Below are 22,882 nucleotides of genomic sequence, written 5' to 3'. Positions count from 1 at the left end.
ATAAAACTTTACTCTGACATCTAGAGAATTCTTTTACATTTTTTAACCAAATCAGCCATTTTCTTTTGTGAAGACATATCATGGTTTGTTGCATTATCCAGTGGGTCACTTCTACTTAAATTCATAATAGTAGGAGAATGTATAACTTTAGCATTCAGTATTGGCAAATTGCTTTTTTTTAAAAACGTTTTGATCTTTTTTTTTTGGCTGCGCTGTGCGGCTTGCGGGATCTTAGCTCCCTGATCAGGGATTGAACCTGAGCCCTCAGCAGTGAAAATGTGGAATCCTAACCACTGGACCGCTAGGGAATTCCAAGGTTTTGATCTTAAAAATAACTTTAAGTTAAAGCTCTATATCATATTCGGTATACTTCCCCAAATTTTTTTGACATACAAAAAAAATTTTGATATACAAACAAATTTTTTGGTATACAATAGAGTTGGCCATAGGATTTCTTTAAACTTCCGTACATTGCTTGCTCTACTTCAAACCCACAAGAAAAGTTGGAATCATACAGTTAACATCCAAGTACTTTTCATGGATTGTAAACATCTTACCACTTTTGTTTTATCTCTCTTGAGTGGGAGGTCAGTAGATAGGTAAGTGGTTAGACAGACAGACATAGGGGCTTTTTTGTTTTGTTTTGTTTTTTGTTTCTATAAATTGAGAGTAAGTGGCAGACATCATGACACTTCAACCCTGTGTACTTCAGTGTGGAACTGGCTGGTAACAGCATGTGAAAGCTGATTGTGTACATTTCTTCCCAGCTCTGCATCAAGTTGGTTGCTTGAAATCAGCAATGGTACCAGCATTTACACCATGGAAATTGGCAGTGCTACAAACCAGGGCTTTTTTTTTTTCCTTTGCAGAGCCAGTCGTTAAACATTTACCATCATACCACTGTGTGTCTCCTAAAAATAAAAACATTCTCCTACATACCTGCAATACAGTTATCCCACCCAAGAAATCTATTGGCACAATGCTAATATCTAATATACTGTTTATATTCATATTTCTCTAGTTGTCCTGGTATTGTCTATAGTCATACTGCCTTTTAAGGAAGTAAGTTGCTTTCTGTTACAGAAAAGGAGTTAGACCCTGATGTTTGAACAACATTTAGAAAGCTTTTGGAGTACACCATAAGAATATGTAAAGGTACAAGTAAATAAAATGATTGGCTTCTGGAAAAAAAAATTAGGTCATGTAAATAGGACAGTTAATTAAGATTTTAGCAGATTTTTCCTTATTTTATTTAGCTTTAAAAAAAATTACCTGGACTAAGTAGATGTAAGAGGAAAATGAGTATTGGTGAAATTCTAAGACTTTTTCAATTGAAAAAGAATTATATTTTAAATTATTTTTGCATTGGGAAGAATTCCATTTTTAATCCTGAAGCTTCATGCTACCTATCTGACCTCATTTTTTGGTACTCTCTAAGGTTCCCTGTACTCTAGGCACATCGATCTTGCTGTTCAGTCACCACAAGCACATTGGCACCATGGAGACTTGGCATTTGCTGTTCCCTTTTGGAATATAAGTCTCATGACTGTCTTTTACTTCATTTGACTTTCTGCTCAGTTGTCAGCTCCTCAAAGAAGCCTTCCTAGATCATCCTATCAAAAGAGTACAGTTCTTTTATTGTCTGTTGACTCTGCATTACTCTTCATAGTCCTTACCACTGCTTGACCTGCTGTTCTATGTTTATTTATTTGCTGTTTTTGTTTTTCTCCCAATAGGAACGTAAACTTCAAGAGGGCAGGGGCTTAGTGGTGTTTGTCCACTGCTGTGTTTCCCCATGCATGGACTGGTGCCTGGCATTTAGTAGCTGCTCAATAAATATTTGTCATTGAATGAATGCTTGCATGCATTTTAATATCTTTGTGGTGCAGCATAAAACTTATTACTGGAAAACTTTTTGCATTATTTTTCTGTGATTTGTTAGTTTTATAACTAAGAATTAATTCTACAGTGTCCATTTTTGTTTCTAGATGAGAATATTTATTCCCACTTCTCAAGGTTATTGGAAGGATCAAATGAGATAACTACAAACAAACAAACAAACATAATACAAGATATTCGTAACTGAGTACAGTAAATGGTAAAAGTAATGTCTACTATCAGAGTTTGTAGGGAATGATTAATTTCAGCTGGGATGATTAATTTCAGGGCAAAGCCTGTCTTTTGGCAGAGACAGCAGCTGTATTGAGCCTTAAAAGTTTGATTTGGATAGATGGAAATTTTACAGAGATTAAGAGGGGGAAAATTGGAAGAGAGGACATGAGCAATAAAGATGTTTGAGGGCTAGCAGGTATACTAATGTGAATTGGAAGGGTTACTTAGGAATGAGGGGATTTGGGTTTTGAATGTCAAGCTAAGGACTTTGAGCTTCATTCATTCGATAGTGGGACACCATTAATTACTGTTTTGTATGATTAAGAGAACTTTTTGGAAGAATAATTTGGCAGTACATTTATATAATTTCATTATAAACCAGAACAGAGATTATTGAATGTCTGACAGTCTTAAATTCAGTTTTTTAGCCCTCAAAATTACATTATTACCTGGTATTATAAAAATTACCTGACACTCATGTCTACTGTTGGCTGTTTTCTCCTCTATATGTTTTTCCCTTCACCACCATTTGTTGTAATATATGAGGGATTAGTGTGTATTGCCTTTTATGAAAATTCTTGGGAATATTAAGATGGCACACAATACCATGGCTATTGTTTTATGATATTCTTTGGTCAGAGTAGTAAACTGCACAGTTTATTTTAAAGTAGCTGTGTGTTAGAACAAATAAAGGGGAAAAGAACAGGATGAAGTTGGAGATTCCTTCTCTCATTCCAGACAATTGCTGGGAGAAACTTAATGAACTCTGTAGGATTAGAAGCCCTTGTACCTCCCAACTGCATGTGAGCATTAAGAGTAAGGAGATTCCCCACAATACTGATAAGCTTTTCTAGCTGTGTTAAGGAGAGAATGAACATATATCTTCTCCACTACCCAACCAAATAAACACTTTTCACACCAAAGCTTCAAGAAAAAAATTTTGGTTATAAGAGGGGTTTGTTCAGCAGTGTATTGTGGTAGAAAGAGCACAGCAGGAAATCTTATTTTCCATCATTCATAACTCCTTTCTTAAAAATTGTTTCTCTGGGCATGTATGTTCTTAAGTTGGTATACTTGCTCTTCAGAAGTTGGAATAAGGAACATACCTGTGCCTTTGAGGAAGTATACTCAAATCTTGGTAGTTATTCTGTTGGTTGAATGATAGTCCTGGAGACATGTTTCTGTAGTCCAGCATATAACAACCCTGGCCTGTGCTGTTTCTTGTAGCTTATGTTGCAGAGTTCAGGGATCTGCCAGGGGACTCTGAATGACTAACAATGAAAAAAAAATCATCGGGTTACATCGTAGTACAGATTAAATTCCATTATGAAGAGCTCAGGACATGAAAATGCTTTTGTTATTCTGAAATTACTCTAAAAGTTATGCTATTGCTAGACAACAGATTTGGAAAGGTCCTTAGAGAGTGTGAATCTCTTTCATTTTTACAGTTGAGAAAACATAAGGCCCCCCAAAAAAGAAGTAACCTCTCTAACTACAAAAGTAAAACTTAAATTACCTGCTAGCCAGTTGAGTATTTTTCTGTACTCTGTTACCTCTAGCAAGATCACAGTTGCCTCTAGGTTCTGGCATCAGAAATGACATCATGATCATCCAGCCTTCCTCAAGGAACTTGAAAGAAACAAAGGCTAGGTGATTATATTTTAACATTCTTCTCAAGTAATGTATACATACTTTTAAAAGAAAGTCAAATCGTAATACATAGACTCAAAGTGAAAGAAATATTTAATCCTTGAAACTGGGTTGCTAAAAAGAGAAAGGAATATAAAGAAATTAGACATAACGCCTAAAATTTAAAAGTCAAGAAATAGTGTAAGCTGCTTATTAAGAATTATAGAGGAAATCCATCTTTAGTTTTGTCATGCGAAAAGCAGGGCTAGTAATAGTGCCTAAATAAAGGACTGTCATAGTGGTTAAATGAAGTAATCCATGTAAAGTGCTTAGAATAGTATTTGATTCTGAAGAAATATTCAATAAATGTTACCTATTATAATACATTAACATTTCTTCAACAAGTAAGGTAAGTACATGTTCTAAGTGCTCTGAAGGAAATATACAAAGGTTAAGAGGGTGACAACTTAGGGCAGGGAGAAGACCCCTTTGGTTGGGATGATTAGCTAAGGCCTCTCTGAGAAAGTGAGGTGAGAACAGGAGCTAGCTGTGTAACGAGTGAGGAGAAGAACATTGCAGGCCAAGGGAGTAGTATGTACAAAGGTCCTGAATTTAGAAAGAGCCTGGCATGCTTTAGGAAATGAAAGAAGACTAGGACACATACCACAATTTGGGCTTCCTTCACTAGAGTATTTGTTCTCCAAGGGCAGCACAGCATCTGACTTCTTCCCTCACACCTGTTATGGTGCTGGGCTCAGAGCTGGCATTTATTAGATGTTTGAGAAAACATTTAAGTGCCTATTGTGTGCTTAATCACTGTCAGTGCTTTGTGGGTGAAGACCTGATCTTTCTTTCCCTTCCTTTCAGACAAGAAAGCTAGGACTAGTGAGCTGCATATGGTAACTTTTTTTTTTTAAGGACATTTGAAAAACCTAATGCACAGTTGTAAAGTATTTCAGATATCATAGAATATCATAAATTTTATATTTTGACTCAGATCAGTGAGTTTCATGGAATAAAAAATTTACATTAAAAAATTAAGTTAACCATTTTATATATCTTTTTTTAAACCATTTTATATATCTATTTTAACCATGAAATTCACATTTTCTTGGGGGATGGGATGGATTAAATGCTACCTGGGATGGTCCTGGTTTTATGCCTGTTGCGCTTGTGTTCAATCCTATTTCACAGTTGTCTCCTTTCACTCTAAATGTGTCATTGTTTGGACAAAGAATTTTATGTTCACCCTAGTTATTAGCCATTTTGTTGTCCTGCTAGTGCACTCAAATCTTGTCTTCCATTAACTTGTATTTTATTCTTTATTTAGCTAGCTTAAATATAGCTCAAGGCAGACAATTTGCCTCAGCTGTGTTCTGTAGGATATTGCATCTAGTATTTTATAATTTATGTGGACTCTTGTACTAAATCAAGGGATTGACAACATGGAATGTTTGCTTTGATTTGGTACAAAACACCTGGACTTTGTTTCAGAAATTCTTGATTTCTAAAATGTTTCTACCAAAATGCACATATTATAGCAAAAAAAATATTTATTCAAAGTCATCTGAATTCTTATGAACAGTGCCTTCTGTAATAAACTTTAAATTAGTGATTACATAGTATATGGATAAAATGACTTATCATTTTTAGAATTTACTGTTAAATATGATAAAACTTTGGACAGTTAGATTCCTTTCCCTCTCTTCTCCTGAAACAAATATTCATTGAGCACCTCCTATGTGCCTGGCACATATGTGGTAGAAATATAATCATGAGCAAGAACTAACATGATCTTTGCCCTGTGGAACCTGTTGTCAAATGTAGTCTTTCCTGACTTTTTTTCCCTGAGTCAACAGACAAATCAGGACTGGAGTGGTTACCCTGTGCTGTTTTGGAAGAGGCGCAGGTGGTGAGTAGGGGAACTGGCCCAGAGGAAGAGAGTATCAGATGGCCTGCACAGACTTGTAGAACTTTGACGTTCCACTACCCTTTTCTATTTGTGGTTGTCTCAAATATTTTTGGTTTGAATATAGGGGGTATGTATGTATGTGTTGGTTGTTCTGTTTTATTTCGTTTTTGAGAATAAGGAATGGAAATTTATTCTCAGTAAGTGCAGGTTTCAATTGAGGTGCTTAGTTCATGAGGTCTTGTTGATTTTCCCCTCTAGGCGATGCAACTAAAACCTTCCTGGTCTAAAAGGTTAGAAACTATTAAGGTATGCAGAGTATAAGTACTTTGCACTGGCTTGCTGGGTAAAATAATTGTGTAAACTGAAATTGTATTGAAAGTGGAAAGCTTTGAGAGGTTGACTAGCATTTGTGTGAAGAAAAGGCTCTCCCTCTACACAAAAAAGTGTATTTAGTAGTTACAGAATTCATGCATTCTGGTGGTAAATCTCTAGCAACTACTTCTTTCTCAAACTAGGTAAAACTTAATATCAGCCTTTAATATATGCTTCCAAAGTCCATGTTGGTTGAATGTGATAAGGTAGAACCAAACACCTATTTGGGAAAATTAAGGGGGTGGTGGTAACTGAGAGGCAGTATCAAACGGAGCAGTAGGTTAAACATTTTTTTGACTGCCCACAAAGACAGCTGAAGTTCCTGCCCTATAACAACATTCCCTCCTCCTAAGCAAAACTCATTACTCAATCTTGCGCACGCAATGGTGGCTCATCTTTTCTTTTTCCTGTTTCATTTAAAAAGAAAATGATAGTCCCAGTCCCTTAAATTAATTTCACATTTAATCCTGCAGATTGTTTTAGCATTTAGAAGAACTAGAAAGACCTGGGTTAAAATTCTGGTTTTGTCACCTGTTCTATGTAAGCTTGATCAAATTACCTAACTTCTCTGAGCTTCAGTTTCTTCATTGGTTAAAATTGAGATAATAATGGTATTCATTTTATAGGTTTGTTGTAATGACATAACTTGAGTAAAGTCGTTGTATCAGGCACTTAATAAACACAGAATCAGTGGCTATTTTTATTCTCTCCGAAGTTTGTTAGCTTAGGAAACTGGGAGTGATAATGGTGAATCCTAATCAGAGGAAAAGTAATTCAGTTTTAGATACATTAGAGTTTGCAGTGATACAGGTAGCCAGAAGAGTTGTTATATCATTTGGAAACAAGACTATATGAAATAGTCTGAAATTAGCAAAATTTTTAAAAATGCAAGTAAATTATTAAAACTTTGAGGGCTTAGCAGTTGAGTCTTAAAGCTACATGAGGTTGTCTTAATTCCACATAACTAATTTACTTTACTAGATTTTTGTTAACATTCTCCAAAATTTTAAATGCAGAATCTGTCATTTGTATGACTATTGGCATAATTAGTAGAGGTAATGACATTACCAGTGATGGCTAGTTGTGGGGAAAAAAAACAACAACAAAACAAACCAGGACTTGGAATTAAACCTGGGTTAGGTGATTCTGTTTCTTCATTCTTATTTCACAAAGTTGTGATCATCTAAGGGACAAGTAAATGTAAGATACATTATCTGTATGGAAATACTTTTATTAAAATATCATTTTATCAGAATAAAAAACCCTTGATTGGTTCTAGGTTGATATGAATCAAACATACCATTCTTTATAATAGCAGAAGGTTAACAACGTCCTAGATCATATCTTTAAAGAAATATGGGTATAGGTAAAGGGGAACCCATGTGCATCCTGGCACATATTTAATAATGATGATAGGGGACTTCCCTGGTGGTGCAGTGGTTAAGAATCTGCCTGCCAATGCAGGGGACACAGGTTCGAGCCCTGGCCCGGGAAGATCCCACATGCCGTGGAGCAATGAAGCCTGTGCACCATAACTACTGAGCCTGCGCTCTAGAGCCCGCGAGCCACAACTACTGAACGCACGTGCCACAACTACTGAAGGCCACCACCTAGAGCCTGTGCTCTGCAACAGGAGAGAAGCCACTGCAATGAGAAGCCTGCACACCGCAACCAAGAGTAGCCCCTGCTTGCCACAACTAGAGAAAGCTCGGGTGTAGCAATGAAGATCCAATGCAGCCAAAAATTAATTAATTAATTTTTAAAAAAAGAAAATAAATAATGATATTTTTATTAAGACCAAGTACTATAGGATATTAAAAATGGATTCTTATACCTGATCTTGATACTTATTAAATCTGACTAGTGTGTGGATATTATTAGAGTGTTTGTCCACTAGCTTAGATTATAAATAATCCCTGTTCTAGCTCATTTTAAACAATGTAGTATGAGTGATGCCAAAAAACAGGCTAGAACATTTTCTTCTCTCCAAGATCTTAGATTTTGTAAACAAGGCTCTGCTTCTGGAACTAATGTAGGTCATCATAACCCCAAATCTTTTGAAAGATGAGAATCCCAATTAAGTCTCTTAGGTACATTTTAATATTTTAAATTTAAGAAGTGTTTTAGCTCTTAAAAACACAGTATGTTTGGATTGTTGTTTGGCCACTTGGCTTATTGGTACCCTGTCATAATAAATACAAATCACTGGATAATCATTTCAGCAATAATGATCACTAGGAATCTCCATGTGAGTGGAAATTAATATAGCTTTTTATGGCTTAATTTATCCCAGTAGTGACCTGACAGCATAATTTTTGAATAAAAACTCTGATTTAATTAGAAAAACCATAAATTTCCCTAATTCCCCAAACTGTAAAATTTAGTTTTGTTTAGTCTTTCTTGCAAATAAGTTAGTGAGCTGTGAAACGTGTCGTCAAAGTGACATCATTTAACGAACTTAAAAAATATCAGTGTCGGGCTTCCCTGGTGGCGCAGTGGTTGAGAGTCCGCCTGCCGATGCAGGGGACATGGGTTCGTGCCCCGGTCCGGGAAGATCCCACATGCCGCGGAGCGGCTGGGCCCGTGAGCCATGGCCGCTGGGCCTGCACGTCCGGAGCCTGTGCTCCGCAGCGGGAGAGGCCACAACAGTGAGAGGCCCGCGTACGGCAAAAAAAAAAAAAAAAAAAAAATCAGTGTCATAAAAATCTTTCTTTGGTAGTCAAGATTTAAATTTTATCCCCACTGTTATTAATATGGGATACTACTGATGTATTGCCCTTTATTTGTTGGTATGTGTATGTGTGTATGCATGTACATTTGCTCTTTAGTAACATCTTATGGAACTGATGTTTGCAAAAGAAAAGAGGACACTTAAATTGCTTGAGAGCAAGTATTGGACTACATGGTTCATAACTCTTAGAGAAATTATTACTCCCACTTTACAGATGAAGAAAGAGACTGAGGTAGGTTAAGTAATTTGATAGCACAGCTTGTTAAGTGGAAAGAACTTGAACCCTAGACTGTCTGGCTCTTCTCCATTATGTCTTGCTGCTTTAAGGGATCTTTTCAGTAATTACACTGGATTTTGTGCAAACATGTTTACTGTGCCAACCCGTAGAAGACTGACCACCAGGGATGACAATATCCTATTTGTGTAGCATTTTGCTGTTTTCAAAATAATTGTTTCTTGTCCTATTTGATCCTTGCAACATACCAATATTGCAGGCAAAAAAAAAAAAGAAAAGAAAAGGAAAAAAAAAAAGATTCCTGACTTAGACGTGAGCAATTTTAGAGAAGTGCTTAAGATCACAAAGCTCATTAGTGGTAGAGTTCAGACTAGAGCCCAGATCTGTGGTTCCTGGTTCAATGTTCATTTGTATAATACTCCCTTTATACTTTATCTGAATCAGGTATGTGTTCTGTGACCATAAAGTAGTGAAGTTTTACAGATTGAATCTTTTATTGTGCCTTCACTATTGCTACAGCCTGGCTCCCTGTTTAGTAGTCAAATCCTGTTTTTCTGTATTATAAGTAGTGTATCAATGACAGTTCTGAGGTGTAATGGGGCTGTAGTGGTGGTTATTGAATGAGTAATAAGTGGAAAATGTTAACTTGAGATTTCTGTATTTAAACTTTATTCTTATGTGATGCCATATTTATCTTATGGAAATGTAATTATGAAAGGAATTGTTAGGAGCACACATATTAGATTTAGGAAGACCTACTTCCTGGCTTTGCCCACTTAGTTCTGCTTACTTGGGCAGGTTACAAGCCGGTTTCCTTATCTCTCAGGATAGTTAACTACCATAGAGTCAGAAGAGATGGGCATGTAAAGAAATTAGCCCCATGCCTGGCCCGTGGGCCTACATATATAGCAGCTATATAATCATTACCTTTGAAGGGTTATTTTTTCCTTCTAGAAGGATATCTTTTTGTTTAAAAACTGTCCAAGCTAGCATGGTTATATCTAAGGTATTTTAAAAGTAGATAGTTTCCAATTATTTCTGCTAACAGAGGACACAAATGATCTGAAACAGTTGATAATTCAAATTTTTCCATTTTATATTTGGAATATGTACCTTAGAAAACTCTTATGGAAGATCTGCTTTCCTATTTATTTCCTACATTAGTATAATATAAATAATTTATATTTCTTGAACTGGTCTATGGAGAGTACAGTTATGACCACGCTGGGCAAAAAGGGGCTTTTTCATGGTTAAGTGTTGAGAATTGAGAACCTGAGACTAGCACTTAGTATAGCATTTTATATTATTCAGATTCTTTTTTTTTGGCTGTGCTAGGTCTTTGTTGCTGCGTGCAGGCTTTCTCTAGTTGTGGCGAGCGGGGGCTACTCTTTATTGAGGTGACTTCTCGTTGTGGAGCACAGGATCTAGGCGCGCAGGCCTCAGCAGTTGTGGCTTGCAGGCTCTAGAGTGCAGGCTCCGTAGTTGTCGCGCACGGGCTTCGTTGCTCCGCGACATGTGGGATCCTCCCGGAGCAGGGCTTGAACCCGTGTACCCTGCCTTGGCAGGCAAATTCTTAACCACTGCGCCTCCAGGGAAGTCCTATTCAGATTCTTAACTTGTAGACTGTTGAGATTATTTATAGCTTTGTGTACCAAGATGACCCAGGAAAAAAAGCAAGCATTCTTCAGAGTTATATAAAGTGCCATTTTGAAATTTATTTACCATTTAGAAAACTGGTAGCAGAGGAAGCATTTCACTAAATAAATCTCTTGGTTGGATTTTACTTTTTAAGGTGGCATGTCTCTTGGAGTTCATTTTATTCACTTATAATTACATATTTCTGATTAAAGTTAATATTTTTTCAATAAGTTCTCTTTGTAAATGTTAATCAGTAGTTTTAGATTATAGAAACAGGCTATCATTAGACTTTAATTAAAAAGTTTAAGAATTCTAACTGAAAGGAAGTATTCTAAAACAGTTTAGAGATTATATGTTCTTTTTTTCAAAGATATAGGAAGAAGTTAATTCTGTTTTTGTTTTTGTTTTTTTGTTTTTGCGGTATGTGGGCCTCTCACTGTTGTGGCCTCTCCCGTTGCGGAGCACAGGCTACGGACGCGCAGGCTCAGCAGCCATGGCTCACGGGCCCAGCCGCTCCGCGGCATGTGGTATCTTCCCGGACCGGGGCACGAACCCGTGTCCCCTGCATCGGCAGGCGGACTCTCAACCACTGCGCCACCAGGGAAGCCCAGAAGTTAATTTTGAATTATAAAGTTATTCATCCAAAAATTTTAAAAAATTTATTTCCTTTGACTTCTAGTTGTATGACTTGAGTAAATACACATTTAGAGCTGATTTTCTTATTTGAACAATGCCGATAATGATACTTGTATTTACCTCCCAAGGTTATGAAATCAAATAAAATAGTATGTGGAATATAAATCAGGCATGGTGTTAGGTAAGCAATAATGTAGACAGATGTAGTACCTCCCTTTAAAGCACTTACAGTGTAGTGGAGGAGAATGTCCAAACAGTCTTTTTGCAAATAATTATTTAACGTTCTGTGAGCTAAGTACTAAGAAAAAAGTACAGGGAGCCTGAGACTAGTCTTGGCTCACAGAAAGCTGCCCTGGGGAAGAGAAATTTAATGGAGACTTATCAATGGAAGGGGTTGTGGGAGACAAGTCCTAGCAAAAGAAGAATAGTATTTGCAAAGACCCTAAGTTTTGAAGAGACTTAGTAACCAAAAAAGCAGTCTGGCTGGCAAAGAGCACCTTTTAACCTTCACAATAATCCTGTGAGTTAACTCCATTTTATAGATTAAAAAACTGAAGCTCAGAGTGGTTAAGTAATTTGTATAGTGTCTTACTGTTTGTAAATGGCAGATTAATATTTTGAACCCAGGTTGGTCAGCCTGACTCCAGCGTCCTTGTTCTCTCTACTATGCCATTCTTTCTCCGAGTCACTTAGCTCAGCGGTTATTGTGCTCCTAAACACATCTTCTCTCTTGTTATTTCTCAGAGGGCTTAGCAGCTCTCCCTCTGGCTAATTGTGGAGGCAAGGATCAGGTTCTTTCCTTACACTAAGGTAATAATAAGATTTAACTCTTACAGGTTATATCTCTTGTTTGTATACTGTAGAACTCCAGAGATCCTAAAAGCTTTTTCAAGGGTAGGAATTTTGTAGATTCTGGGGCTGATATGAAACTGCAGTGTTGTTTGTAGCCTCTCATTTAAAAATAGCCTCATGGTGCTCATGGGGTGCTTTAGTAGTGCCAGCATTTCCATCAGCCTCTCTGCCCTACCCACAAGACACTCCACATAAACAAAGATCTGAGTAATAAACAGCATGCTTCTGCTGTTGCCTCTGCCTACTCCCACAAACCCCTCCTGTATAGAAATCCTAATGCCACCACTAATAATGCATTTTATTGGAAGAATGCAAATTAAAAGGGTTCCATTGCTTTAAAAATTTGAAAAACACTATCCTAGCTTGTGTGAAGTTCAAGGGAAATATTTCCTAAATGAGGAATTTTTCCGATTCTTCATATCTGTTTATCTCCTACTACACTTGCATTGACTCCCCCAAACATCTTCGTAAATTGGGGATGGATTTTTGTTTTTGTTGTTAAAGCTTGTGGAGATAGTGTAGATTGGTACATTGAAGCCCAGTATTTGAAACCTAGGGATAAAAAAATTCCTATGCCTTCCTGTCTCCAGATACTTTTATGATAGAGAAAATAAATTAATCCAGGCTCAGTGTCGTTGTTTTATATTTTATGTCATTGTCGTTTATGTAAGAAGAGATATTATTAATGCAGATACCTAGTTAAATCTTTTATTGTTGTCAGAGTTTATTAAGCAATTATTTTTTCCTTTTAAAATCTTTTTCTAAGCAATCTGTTAACCTCAATTTTTCTTGCCCTCTTAAAAGGCACTGCATAAATTTGAGGGAGGACTATTTTTAGGCCCTGTCTCATTTTAACTATCTAACTGGTCCTGCGTGATTTCCTTGGAATTTGTGAACTTTGTTGTAAAGTAATTCATAGTTCTAGGTAGATGGAGGTTGATGCTTTATCCTAATTGTCGAAAATTTTTGTATTCTTTGTTTTCAGAGGGTTTCACTTGGTAGAGCCTGATTTACTTGAAATGCGAAGTAATAAATTGATTCCCTCCACTACCCCTCTTTGTCCTCAGTTTTATGTGAAACACTGACTGAAGTAAATGTTTGCCCTATGAATTTCTCTCCTTTTTAAAAGCGCCCAGAGATGCACATTTTAGGGGCTCATGCTAGAATACTTTGTCATTATCGTTCTCCTGATCTTTCCTTTCACGTTGCCTAAACACAGCTGAGTTGGTAAGAGGAGCGAAGACAACAAGATACCGCTGCCAAGCAGACAGGAAGCTGTAGTGGACCTAGCGAGCAGGGGCGGCAGAGCGTATCCTCCATCCAATCAGCTGTGAGTGCTGTTGCTATGTGAGCTCTTACTCTGCTGCCTTTGTGAAAAACCTTACACAGAGGGAAGCGGAATCAGCACCCACTGCTGAACATTTGTTTTAACCACTGCAGACATCTGGATCCCTCAGTTACTGACTGTATAGCTATTGACAGCCAGAAGGCAACTTATTTTACACAAGGATTCCAGTATGGTTTTCAGTGGAAACAAAGGGCTTCACAGAGAAGGTGTGTAATGAAGTGTTTTCAACGGCTTTATTTTTAAGCTTCCAATTTTCTGTAGCTGTTTACAGTTGTAGTGTTTGATTTGCGTGGATTTTTAATAAATAGGTCCAGGAAAATGATCTCAGGTTGAAAAACATTGAACTTAGGGAATTTTCTTTAGCTTCATATAGCCTGTTTTCTTTGAACAGCATTGCTTAAAAGATTTTTAAAATGCTGATCTGAACAATGAGTAGGGAGAAAAGAAACCAAAATACAATATGCTTACTTTAATGGGGAAAAAAATATGATAAAAATGAGAAAACTGGGACGAGAATGAGGTTTAGACAGAAGTATTAACTGTACTTGGGGGTAGGAGGTGTTTTTAAAATAAAAGCTGTTAAGGAGAATGTATTTAATATAAGTTACGTATTTTTAACTGAAATTCATTGTTTCTGAATTTGACAGAGATTGTCAGAATTTAGCTTAGTGAGAATTTTGACATACTTTTGACATGGTGTCTTTCTATAAAGGATTTGTGAAGATGCTACCTCAAATTGTATAACCTCTTAATTATTTGATCTGTTGGCTAGTACTTCTCAGTTCAGATAAAAAGGATAGTAGTAAAATCCAACTGCAAAGGTAGTGGCATGTTCTATTAAATGTCCATATAGAAAACTGAAAAAATAAAGGATTTTGAAGACAAACCAGAAATGTTTAAGATAATATTTTAAAATTAAAGTAAACCTTAATTAAATATAATAATTCCATATCTGACTTAGTTAATACTGCAAATATAGTACAGTCTTATTAAATTGAACCTAATTCAATTTTGTAATAATTGAACAGAATATGGGTTACAGTTTATGAGATCTGGAAAAACCAGTTTATCCAACTAATTATAGGCAAGTTTTAAAATATCTTAGATATAAAGAAAAGTTTTACATAATTTCAAATACTGTGAAATTATATTTTATATAGTTGATTTAGCTAATGATTCTTTTAAATTAATTAAAGCAGAACAGAATACTAATTAGTATATTACCCATTTATGAACAATTTTCTTTTGCTTATCCAGTTTCACCCAGTTGTGTAAGTGGCTCCTTTTTAATTCACTAGGTAACTTATGTCTGAATAAAATTAATATAATATAAATTCCAAGTTAATATTCAAGCTTTATTTTTTATCTCTACAAATGATATATTTTGGAATAGGATTGGTTTTGATATTGTTGTTCTCTTCAAGAAGTGCTTGTCATTAGGAAGGGGTAGCATTATTTTATAAGAGAGGAGAGATATATCTTTTCTTGAAAAGAACTCAAAATACATTTCATGCTTTTGCGCCCATTACTGATCATTTTTAAAGATACATATATATTTATAGTAAGTTAAGGATTTCAAATAGGAGGTGAAAATTTACAAAATAAATTGGCCTTAAACGTTAAAAAAGTGTTTTATGTGAGCCTACATGTTGCTAAACTTTAAAAGACTGGCATTTCTTAGTTTTTTCAGTTCGTTACGTGTACCCCCAAACTTGAACTTGATAGGAGTTACAAAAATTATGGCAAAATAAGGAAAGCTATTATAGTTTTTGGACTTGGTGGCCTTTGCAATATAAAGCACTCATTTGCAGAAGAGGAGCTATGAGAAGGGCAGGGATGGGAGGCAGAGGTATGCTGAGTAGACCCAAGTTCATCAAATGTAGCTCTAACCACATGGAAGTCAATCTAGTTTCCATTTTTTTTTAGCTATCACTCTCATCAACTACTATTTTATTTTTTAATATACAACCACAAAAACCAAAATGTTGCTTGAACTGGTTTACTACTCCCTTTTCCTTGGTTTATTTCTTAAGAATTAACAGACTTTCCAAGAGCAGGGTGATTTCATTCATACGCTGCAAAAATAAAGGTACATGATATTGGCAAGAAATTTGGATCTACTGTTGTGTCACACAAAAGCTTTGCCTTGTGTTGCAGGAGGAATAGTCTTGGCAGAATCCCAGATTTTATTCCTGGGCTCAGCCCCTAAAGATGGTTCTTACACGTCTTAACACATCTGAAAGTTCCTCTGGTCAAGGCTAGTGACACTGCTAGCATATTTCAACTCTTTGAATTTATCTGTTATTTGACAATAGAATTTTAATTGTCTTATTCTGTGCCAAATCTTTAAATTAACTATACTTCTTTGTACTTGAAAATAGAAAAATACTTCAGTTCTCAAAAATAGTGATTTCTTTTTTCTCTTAGCCACTTGATACAGTAGCAAATAGAAGTTCTTATATTTATCAGATGCAGTGTGATTGCTGTAACAGATTTTATTTTAAATAAAATAATTTTTTTTGTTTATTCTTAAATAACCAGGCAATAATATGAAGATAGTATTTCATTTATAGTTCTTCAAAAAAAATTCTGTAATTTAAAATTTCAGGCTGGGAAGGGGTAACAATCTGAGTATTTCTTTCTCTTTTGGTCTTTTGTGAAAAATCATTCCTACAGCAAGTATTATCCCAAACGTTTGATTCCTACAGGTATGCTCTAAGTGCTCTATGATACAATGTTTCTTTGACTCCTTCTTGCAGAAATTCCATCACTTGTTCATGTTCTGAATCCAAAAAAGATTTGATTATTATAGTCAGCTAGGCAGGGAAGTTTTGTCTTAACAGCACTTTCTTTTTTAATGATTTTTTTTTTTTTTACAAAAGTTTATTCTTAAATGTACAATAGGTTTCAAGACAACACTTCATTCTAGCTATAGGTGGCAACAGATGTTATGGCAGGGAATCCAGATGTTTAATCCAGATGTTTAAACAGAATGGAATTAAGGATCATCATTGCCTCAGGCACAAGGAACAGCTTACTTTTTTTTTTTTGATAAGTAGACATATTTGATAATATATGGTAGCAAATCTAGATTCTCATTTCTTACCCCTGCCCCCCACCCCATAGATTGTTGTTGCTGCTGCTGTGTGCACATGTGTATGTGTGTGTGTGTTGTTCATTAACTTGCCTGGACACACTACGGGGAGTCTAGAAACAGCTTACTTTTTACCAGATTTCTTAATTCCACCTGTGCCCAGGGGGCCTTTCCTGGCGGCCTTTACTTTTAGCTCCTCGAGTTTCTTTTGCTCCTCCTTCAGTTTCTGCTTGAATGCCTTATCTTCCTCATCCATCTCCTTGGTTTGCATCTTGGGCTGCTTCAGGGGCTTCTTCTTGCCACTTTCGTGGCCCGACGTGGCGCCTGCTGCCCCTTCCCCAGACCCTGCCACCAGATGCCTCTTAACAGCATTTTATCAAGCATTTTCATGTTGCAACAGTGTTATTGCATAAACTATATTGCTTTTGCAAGAGCATAGTAAATCTTTTTTTTTTAAATCTTCAGATGCCGTTGTATCTAAAATCAAAGACCCAAGTTTTAAAAAACATAGTCGTTTACTGTACTGCTTGAATCTGATTATATAATCCTTTGTGGTGAGGCTGAGTTATAAGTGGTAGTATGATGACTGTTACTTGAGAAACTGGAAATGTTGCCTTGTTGCTCACTGGTCTCTATTTTACTCATTTAAAGACTTCTGAACATCAAAGGATTTGAATTATAAGGTTTATGATAAGCACAGGGACATTAAAATTATAAATTACAGGAAGTAGTCAAGATAGGGTAGAAAAAATAGCCGGGCCCTAAGGGTCATACATAGTTGGGCCTCAGATTTTGCTGTAGGCATCTTGTCATCCAGAGTATGAAAGGGGAACTCCGCCAGTTATTTACAATCATTGTTATTTATATAATTTTTTTTGCTAAATATTAACCATTCTCTTTTCTTTAAAATTATTCTACATTTTTAAATTCTGAGAATTTTAAGTATAGTTTTTTATATTTTTCCCTCTAAATTTCACATATGCAGATATACTTTTATGCAGATGTCTCAATTTACTTTATGACCCAGAAAGTTGTGGAAGTTTGGGGATTTGGGCAGAAGAAAGGGCAAGGCTGATAGGGAAGTATGCGACTAAACCTCTGAAGAAAGATAATAGTCAATAATGGCAAGGAAATAATGAGTAAATGGGAAGATAAATGAAGAAGAGAAGGCAGAAAAAAATTTGTTTGATGTAGTGTTATTTTTGGTGTGCGTGTGTGTGTGTGTGCACACCTGTGTGTGCATACAAGTGCCCACAAGTGCTGGGCTGACTAGAGTTGGTAAATCCACTGGGGATTTGTTTACCGGGAAGTAACTCATTTCTAACTTTTCTTTTGAATTCCTCAACTAGGATTGGGCTAAGGGTGACCTTGTATTTACCACTCATTGATGACAAGGGACAAGCCAGCTGTCTGGAAGCCAGAAATTAAATATTGTCACATACGTGATGAATGTAACAGTTTTGAAATATAAGAACTTACAGAATAAAAATCTGGTGGTGTAGGGCTAAAATTTGAAAACTCAAACTTCTAAGCCAAAATGTTCAGAAAATGCTCTTTTGTCATTTTAATAAGTACACAAAATTTCAGATTCTTTTCAGCTGAGCACAGTATTTTCATTGCTTTGGGTGGTGATAATTTTAAGTTATTTTGGGAGAGAGGGTTAATCTGGGTTCCCATCCTGGTTTTCATATTTTCATCAAATGCTAAGATTTTGTGATTCTTATGTAAACTATTGTTTTTTAATAAATTTATTTATTTTATTTATTTATTTTTGGCTCTGTTGGGTTTTTTTGCTGCACACGGGCTTTCTCTAGTTGCAGCGAGCGGGGGCTACTCTTTGTTGCGGTGCGCAAGCTTCTCATTGCGGTGGCTTCTCTTGTTGCGGAGAAACGGCTGTAGGTGCGCAACACAGGCTCTTAGTTGCTCCGCGGCATGTGGGATCTTCCCGGACCAGGGCTCAAACCCGTGTCCCCTGCATTAGCAGGCGGATTCTTAACCACTGCGCCACCAGGGAAGCCAACACAAACATATTTAGTCTTCCAATTTGCTGAAGATAAAGTTTAGCTTACTGAGGATTAGAGAACAAGCAAATGTAAAGAAAAGACAGTCTCTTGCAAGTGTACTCCATTTTTTCACTGTCAATGCATTCAGTGGTACTGCCCAAGTGGCTTCTGCATTGGGTCCAGAGACTATTTCACATCTAACAAAAAGGGTAGGAGAACCTTTTTAGAAATAAGTATCCTGATTTTACCTGATTGCATTGCATTGGTATATTTGTTTACCTTAAATCATTTTTTTCTGAAAAATGTCCACACAGAAAAAGAAAAAAAAGATTGCTCTATGTCATTGTTTCTCATTTAGGGTACTAACCCTTTTGAGAATCTGCTGAAAAGTATCAACCCTCTTGCTAGGAAAAAAAATGCATCTGTGTATATACATACATAATTTTGTGGAAAATATCCAGAGGTTCATAAATTCTCTTAAGTTAAGAAATCTTGTTAAACATAATTTGCCTTTAGTCAGAGAATAAAGGCATTAATTTTAGAGAACTGAGGTTTAAAACAAACTGGATAAGAACTTCAGGATATGTATACGAGCAAAGTGTTAAGTAGTGAACATGGGATGCTGTTTTGTAACTTCTGAGGAGGGGGAAAATGTTCTATCATGTACTCTGTACATTAATACTCTTGCAAATGGATTTGTCCTAGGGAGTACCCCATATTCCTGCGCTGACTCCTATATTCTGGATGGGCTTCTGGTAAAGAACCTAGTACAAAAGGACCAGGCCTGGAATGTAATATCTAGGTCCCCAGCACCTACATATCATCTCTGAGTTGCAGACTGAAATAAGAGGAGACCTAGAAGACACCTCCTATGGCCTTAGGCTTTTACCTGGATGCTCTTACAGAAATAGCTCTGCCCTAGAGATGACAGGTCCACTGCAACAGATGTTACCTAATTCCATCTTTGTTCAAGAGAACTGAGCAGAACTGATCTTAGTGTGTATGTGCAAGTTTTCAACTCTTAACTAAAAACAACTCTCTATCCACTTTTTATTTGTGCTGGAGTTTTAGGGTTCACACATACCAACACACAGTCAGTGGAAAATATGAATGTTAAGAGTACTTAAAAGTAGGAATCATGCATGTGGTAGAGGGAAGGAGGTTGAAAGGACAGGATGTATTTTTGGGGACCAGCCTATGTTGTAACCATATTCCCACGAGATAAAAATGTAAGAAAGACTAAATTAGGTTAAGCTTGAGAGTAATTTTGGAAAGTTATGTGCCAGTTATCTGGGATTAGGAAAGCTGGAACAAAACAAAACAGAACTAGAATAGTGGATTGTTGCTTTTTTAGCACAGGGTCATCTTTTGAGTGTATAGCTAAATCTAGAACTTGTGGTTTTGAGAGACAGGACTTTGTTTCCTTTTTTTTTTAAAAAATAAATTTATTTATTTTATTTTTGGCTGCGTTGGGTCTTCGTTGCTGCGTGTGGGCTTTTCTCTGGTTGCAGCGAGCAGGGGCTACTCTTTGTTGCAGTGTGCAGGCTTCTCATTGCGGTGGCTTCTGTAGTTGTGCAGCACGGGCTCTAGGCACACGGGCTTCATAGTTGTGGCACACAGGCTCAGTAGTTGTGGCACACTAGCTTAGTTGCTCAGTGGCATGTGGGATCTTCCTGGATCAGGTCTCGAACCCATGACCCCCTGCCTTGGCAGGCAGATTCCTAACCACTGCGCCACCAGGGAAGCCCAGGACTTTGTTTCCTTTTGTGGCAGTATTTTCTCAGCTTTTTTGTCCCATGGTTCTTTCTGCATGTGGTATGGAGTGATAACACCCTATATGGGAATATAGGAATATTCCTACAAAAGTGGAAAGGACAATATTTTCTACTTGAGGATTTTCAGGCCCTGAAAAAGTGGTGAATTAGGCTTAATGGTTTACACAGAGCACAGAGAAATTAAAAAATAGGGTCAGTGCAAGTAAAAAGGAAATGAATAAAATCTGTGTAGCTCTAAGTTTGTGCCTGTGCATCTATGATACGTGGCTAAAAGCACAGTTCTGGCAGCCTGAACTTAAGGAGGCAAAACAAAAGAACACCTCAGTAACACTGACTAGGTCTAATTCTTTCTTTCTTTTTTTATTTTTTGGCCGTGCCACACAGCATGCGGGATCTTAGTTCCCCCACCAGGGATCGAACCTGTGCCCCCTGCAATAGAAGCGCCGAGCCCTAACCACTGGAACACCAAGGAATTCCCTAATTCTTTCATTTTAAATATCAGGCCTTCTGGGAGCTTTTTCTGATATCTGAGATTGAGTTCCCACCTAAGCATTCTAGTAACACCTTTATTATCTATCAGGCATCACCCTGAATTAGACTATCTGAATGTGCTCCATAAGACTGTCCTCTACTTGAAGGCATTCTCCCATTGCCTTCTGGAGAAGAGCTGGATTTCACTTGAATTTTTTGACATGCAGATACCTCTTTTTTCCACTCTTACCTTATAGCCAGTCTTTAAATTACTTAAAATACAGTTTTCTTTCTAGAGCTTAAGTTGCCCCCAACTCATCACATAAGCAATCAATAGGTTGGTATGATGAATTCTCTGTTATCCCTTAAAAGACTGTTGAGGCCTAGAAATTCCAATAACCAATATGGAAATTAGAACTCAGAAAGTACTCTCTCTTTTTTATTTTATTTTATTATTATTATTTTTTGTGTGTGGTACGTGGGCCCGTCACTGCTGTGGCCTCTCCCGTCGTGGAGCACAGGCTCCGGACATGCAAGCTCAGCGGCCATGGCTTACGGGCCCAGCCTCTCCGCGGCACGCGGGTTCCTCCCAGATCGGGGCACGAACCTGCATCCCCCACATCGGCAGGTGGACTCCCAACCACTGTGCCACCAGGGAAGCCCCTGTCTTTTTTATTTTTTAAAATGAAAATGTTTTTGTCCTGGGCTAGAGATGTGGTGATTACCTAATGCAATTTCTTTATTTTAAAAACAAATATTTCCTTGTCCCGTTTAAGAAAATTATATAGATAAGGGCATTTAAAAAAAAACTCACAAAAACTATTTCAGTGCAAAATGTCAAATCCAAGAGAAGAATAAAATGATAATTATCTGGAAAGGGTAACAGCAAGCCTTTATCACTTTAACCAGAAATAAGCTGAAATAGGCAGAAAACAAAATATGATGGAACATTAACCATTCAGTATTTCAACAAGTGTTTGAGAGCTTCTTCATGCTAAGTGCTGTGCTGGGTAACTATAAGAGAGTTGGTCCTTGTTCTCATGTAGCTTAGTGGGTTAGAGAAGAGAGGCAAATAGTGATTTATTTTTATCTGTGCTAAGTTTTAGGAAGGAAAAGCATAAGGTACAATGAGCTCTTCTCCTAAAAACAATAAAACATCATGGGAAGGTATAATAGGACCAGATGAGCTGAGATAAGACCTAGGGAAGAATTGTGTATTTAAGCTGAACTAGAGCTCATTGCATTATTTCATACCCTGTTCTTTTTTTTTTTTTAAACATCTTTACTGGAGTATAATTGCTTTGCAGTAGTGTGTTAGTTTCTGCTTTATAACAAAGTGAATCAGCCATACATATACATATATCCTCATATCTCCTCTCTCTTGCATCTCCCTCCCACCCTTCCTATCCCACCCCTCTAGGTGGTCAAAAAGCACCGAGCTGATCTTGCTGTGCTATTCGGCTGCTTCCCACTAGCTATCTGTTTTACATTTGGTAGTATTTATAAGTCCATGCCACTCTTTCACTTTGTCCCAGCTTACCCTTCCCCCTCTGCATGTCCTCAAGTCCATTCTCTCCATCTGCATCTTTATTGCTGTCCTGCCCCTACGTTCTTCAGAACCATTTTTTTTTTTAGATTCCATCTATATGAGTTAGCATATGGTATTTGTTTTCCTCTTTCTGACTTACTTCACTCTGTATGACAGACTCTGGGTCCATCCACCTCAGTACAAATAACTCAATTTCGTTTCTTTTTATGGCTGAGTAATATTCTATTGTATATATGTGCCACATCTTCTTTAGCCATTCATCTCTCGATGGACACTTAGGTTGCTTCCGTGTCCTGGCTATTGTAAATAGAGCTGCAATGAACATTGTGGTACATGACTCTTTTTGAATTATGGTTTTCTCAGGGTATATGCTCAGTAGTGGGATTGCCGGATCATATCATACCCTGTTCTTTTAATCTGTAGAACTTTGATCAAGTGGTAAAGTTAAATTTTTAACTTCATGAGAGTAGAGATTGTTAGAAAATGTAATTTTAAAAACCCATGCACAAGTGTAACAAACAAATC

General features: G+C 36.9%; 1 protein-coding gene and 1 pseudogene across 10 annotated transcripts in view; one reads left to right on the top strand and one right to left on the bottom strand.

The window, feature by feature from the left end:
* ATOSA (atos homolog A) overlaps window positions 1-22,882 on the top strand; it is an 87,245-nt gene that overhangs the window by 11,865 nt on the left and 52,498 nt on the right. Inside the window, exon 1 of one of the 10 annotated variants that reach the window (XM_027123060.1) lies at window positions 13,502-13,671. The exons of the other annotated variants lie outside the window; for them this stretch is intronic. Within the exon in view, the coding sequence (XP_026978861.1) occupies window positions 13,635-13,671 (37 nt within the window). The 5' untranslated portion in view covers window positions 13,502-13,634. Of the gene's footprint in view, window positions 1-13,501; window positions 13,672-22,882 lie in introns of those variants that run through there. 10 annotated transcript variants of the gene reach the window in all.
* On the bottom strand, window positions 16,450-16,932 carry LOC113629314 (translation machinery-associated protein 7 pseudogene; annotated as a pseudogene).

The sequence above is a fragment of the Aethalodelphis obliquidens genome, unplaced genomic scaffold (assembly GCF_003676395.1).
Source record: "Aethalodelphis obliquidens isolate GAN/ISIS:26980383/991018 unplaced genomic scaffold, ASM367639v1 scaffold26, whole genome shotgun sequence".
NCBI classification, from domain to species: Eukaryota; Metazoa; Chordata; class Mammalia; order Artiodactyla; family Delphinidae; genus Aethalodelphis; species Aethalodelphis obliquidens.
Note: the sequence above shows the minus strand (reverse complement) of the source record. Positions and strands in the feature narration are given on the sequence as shown.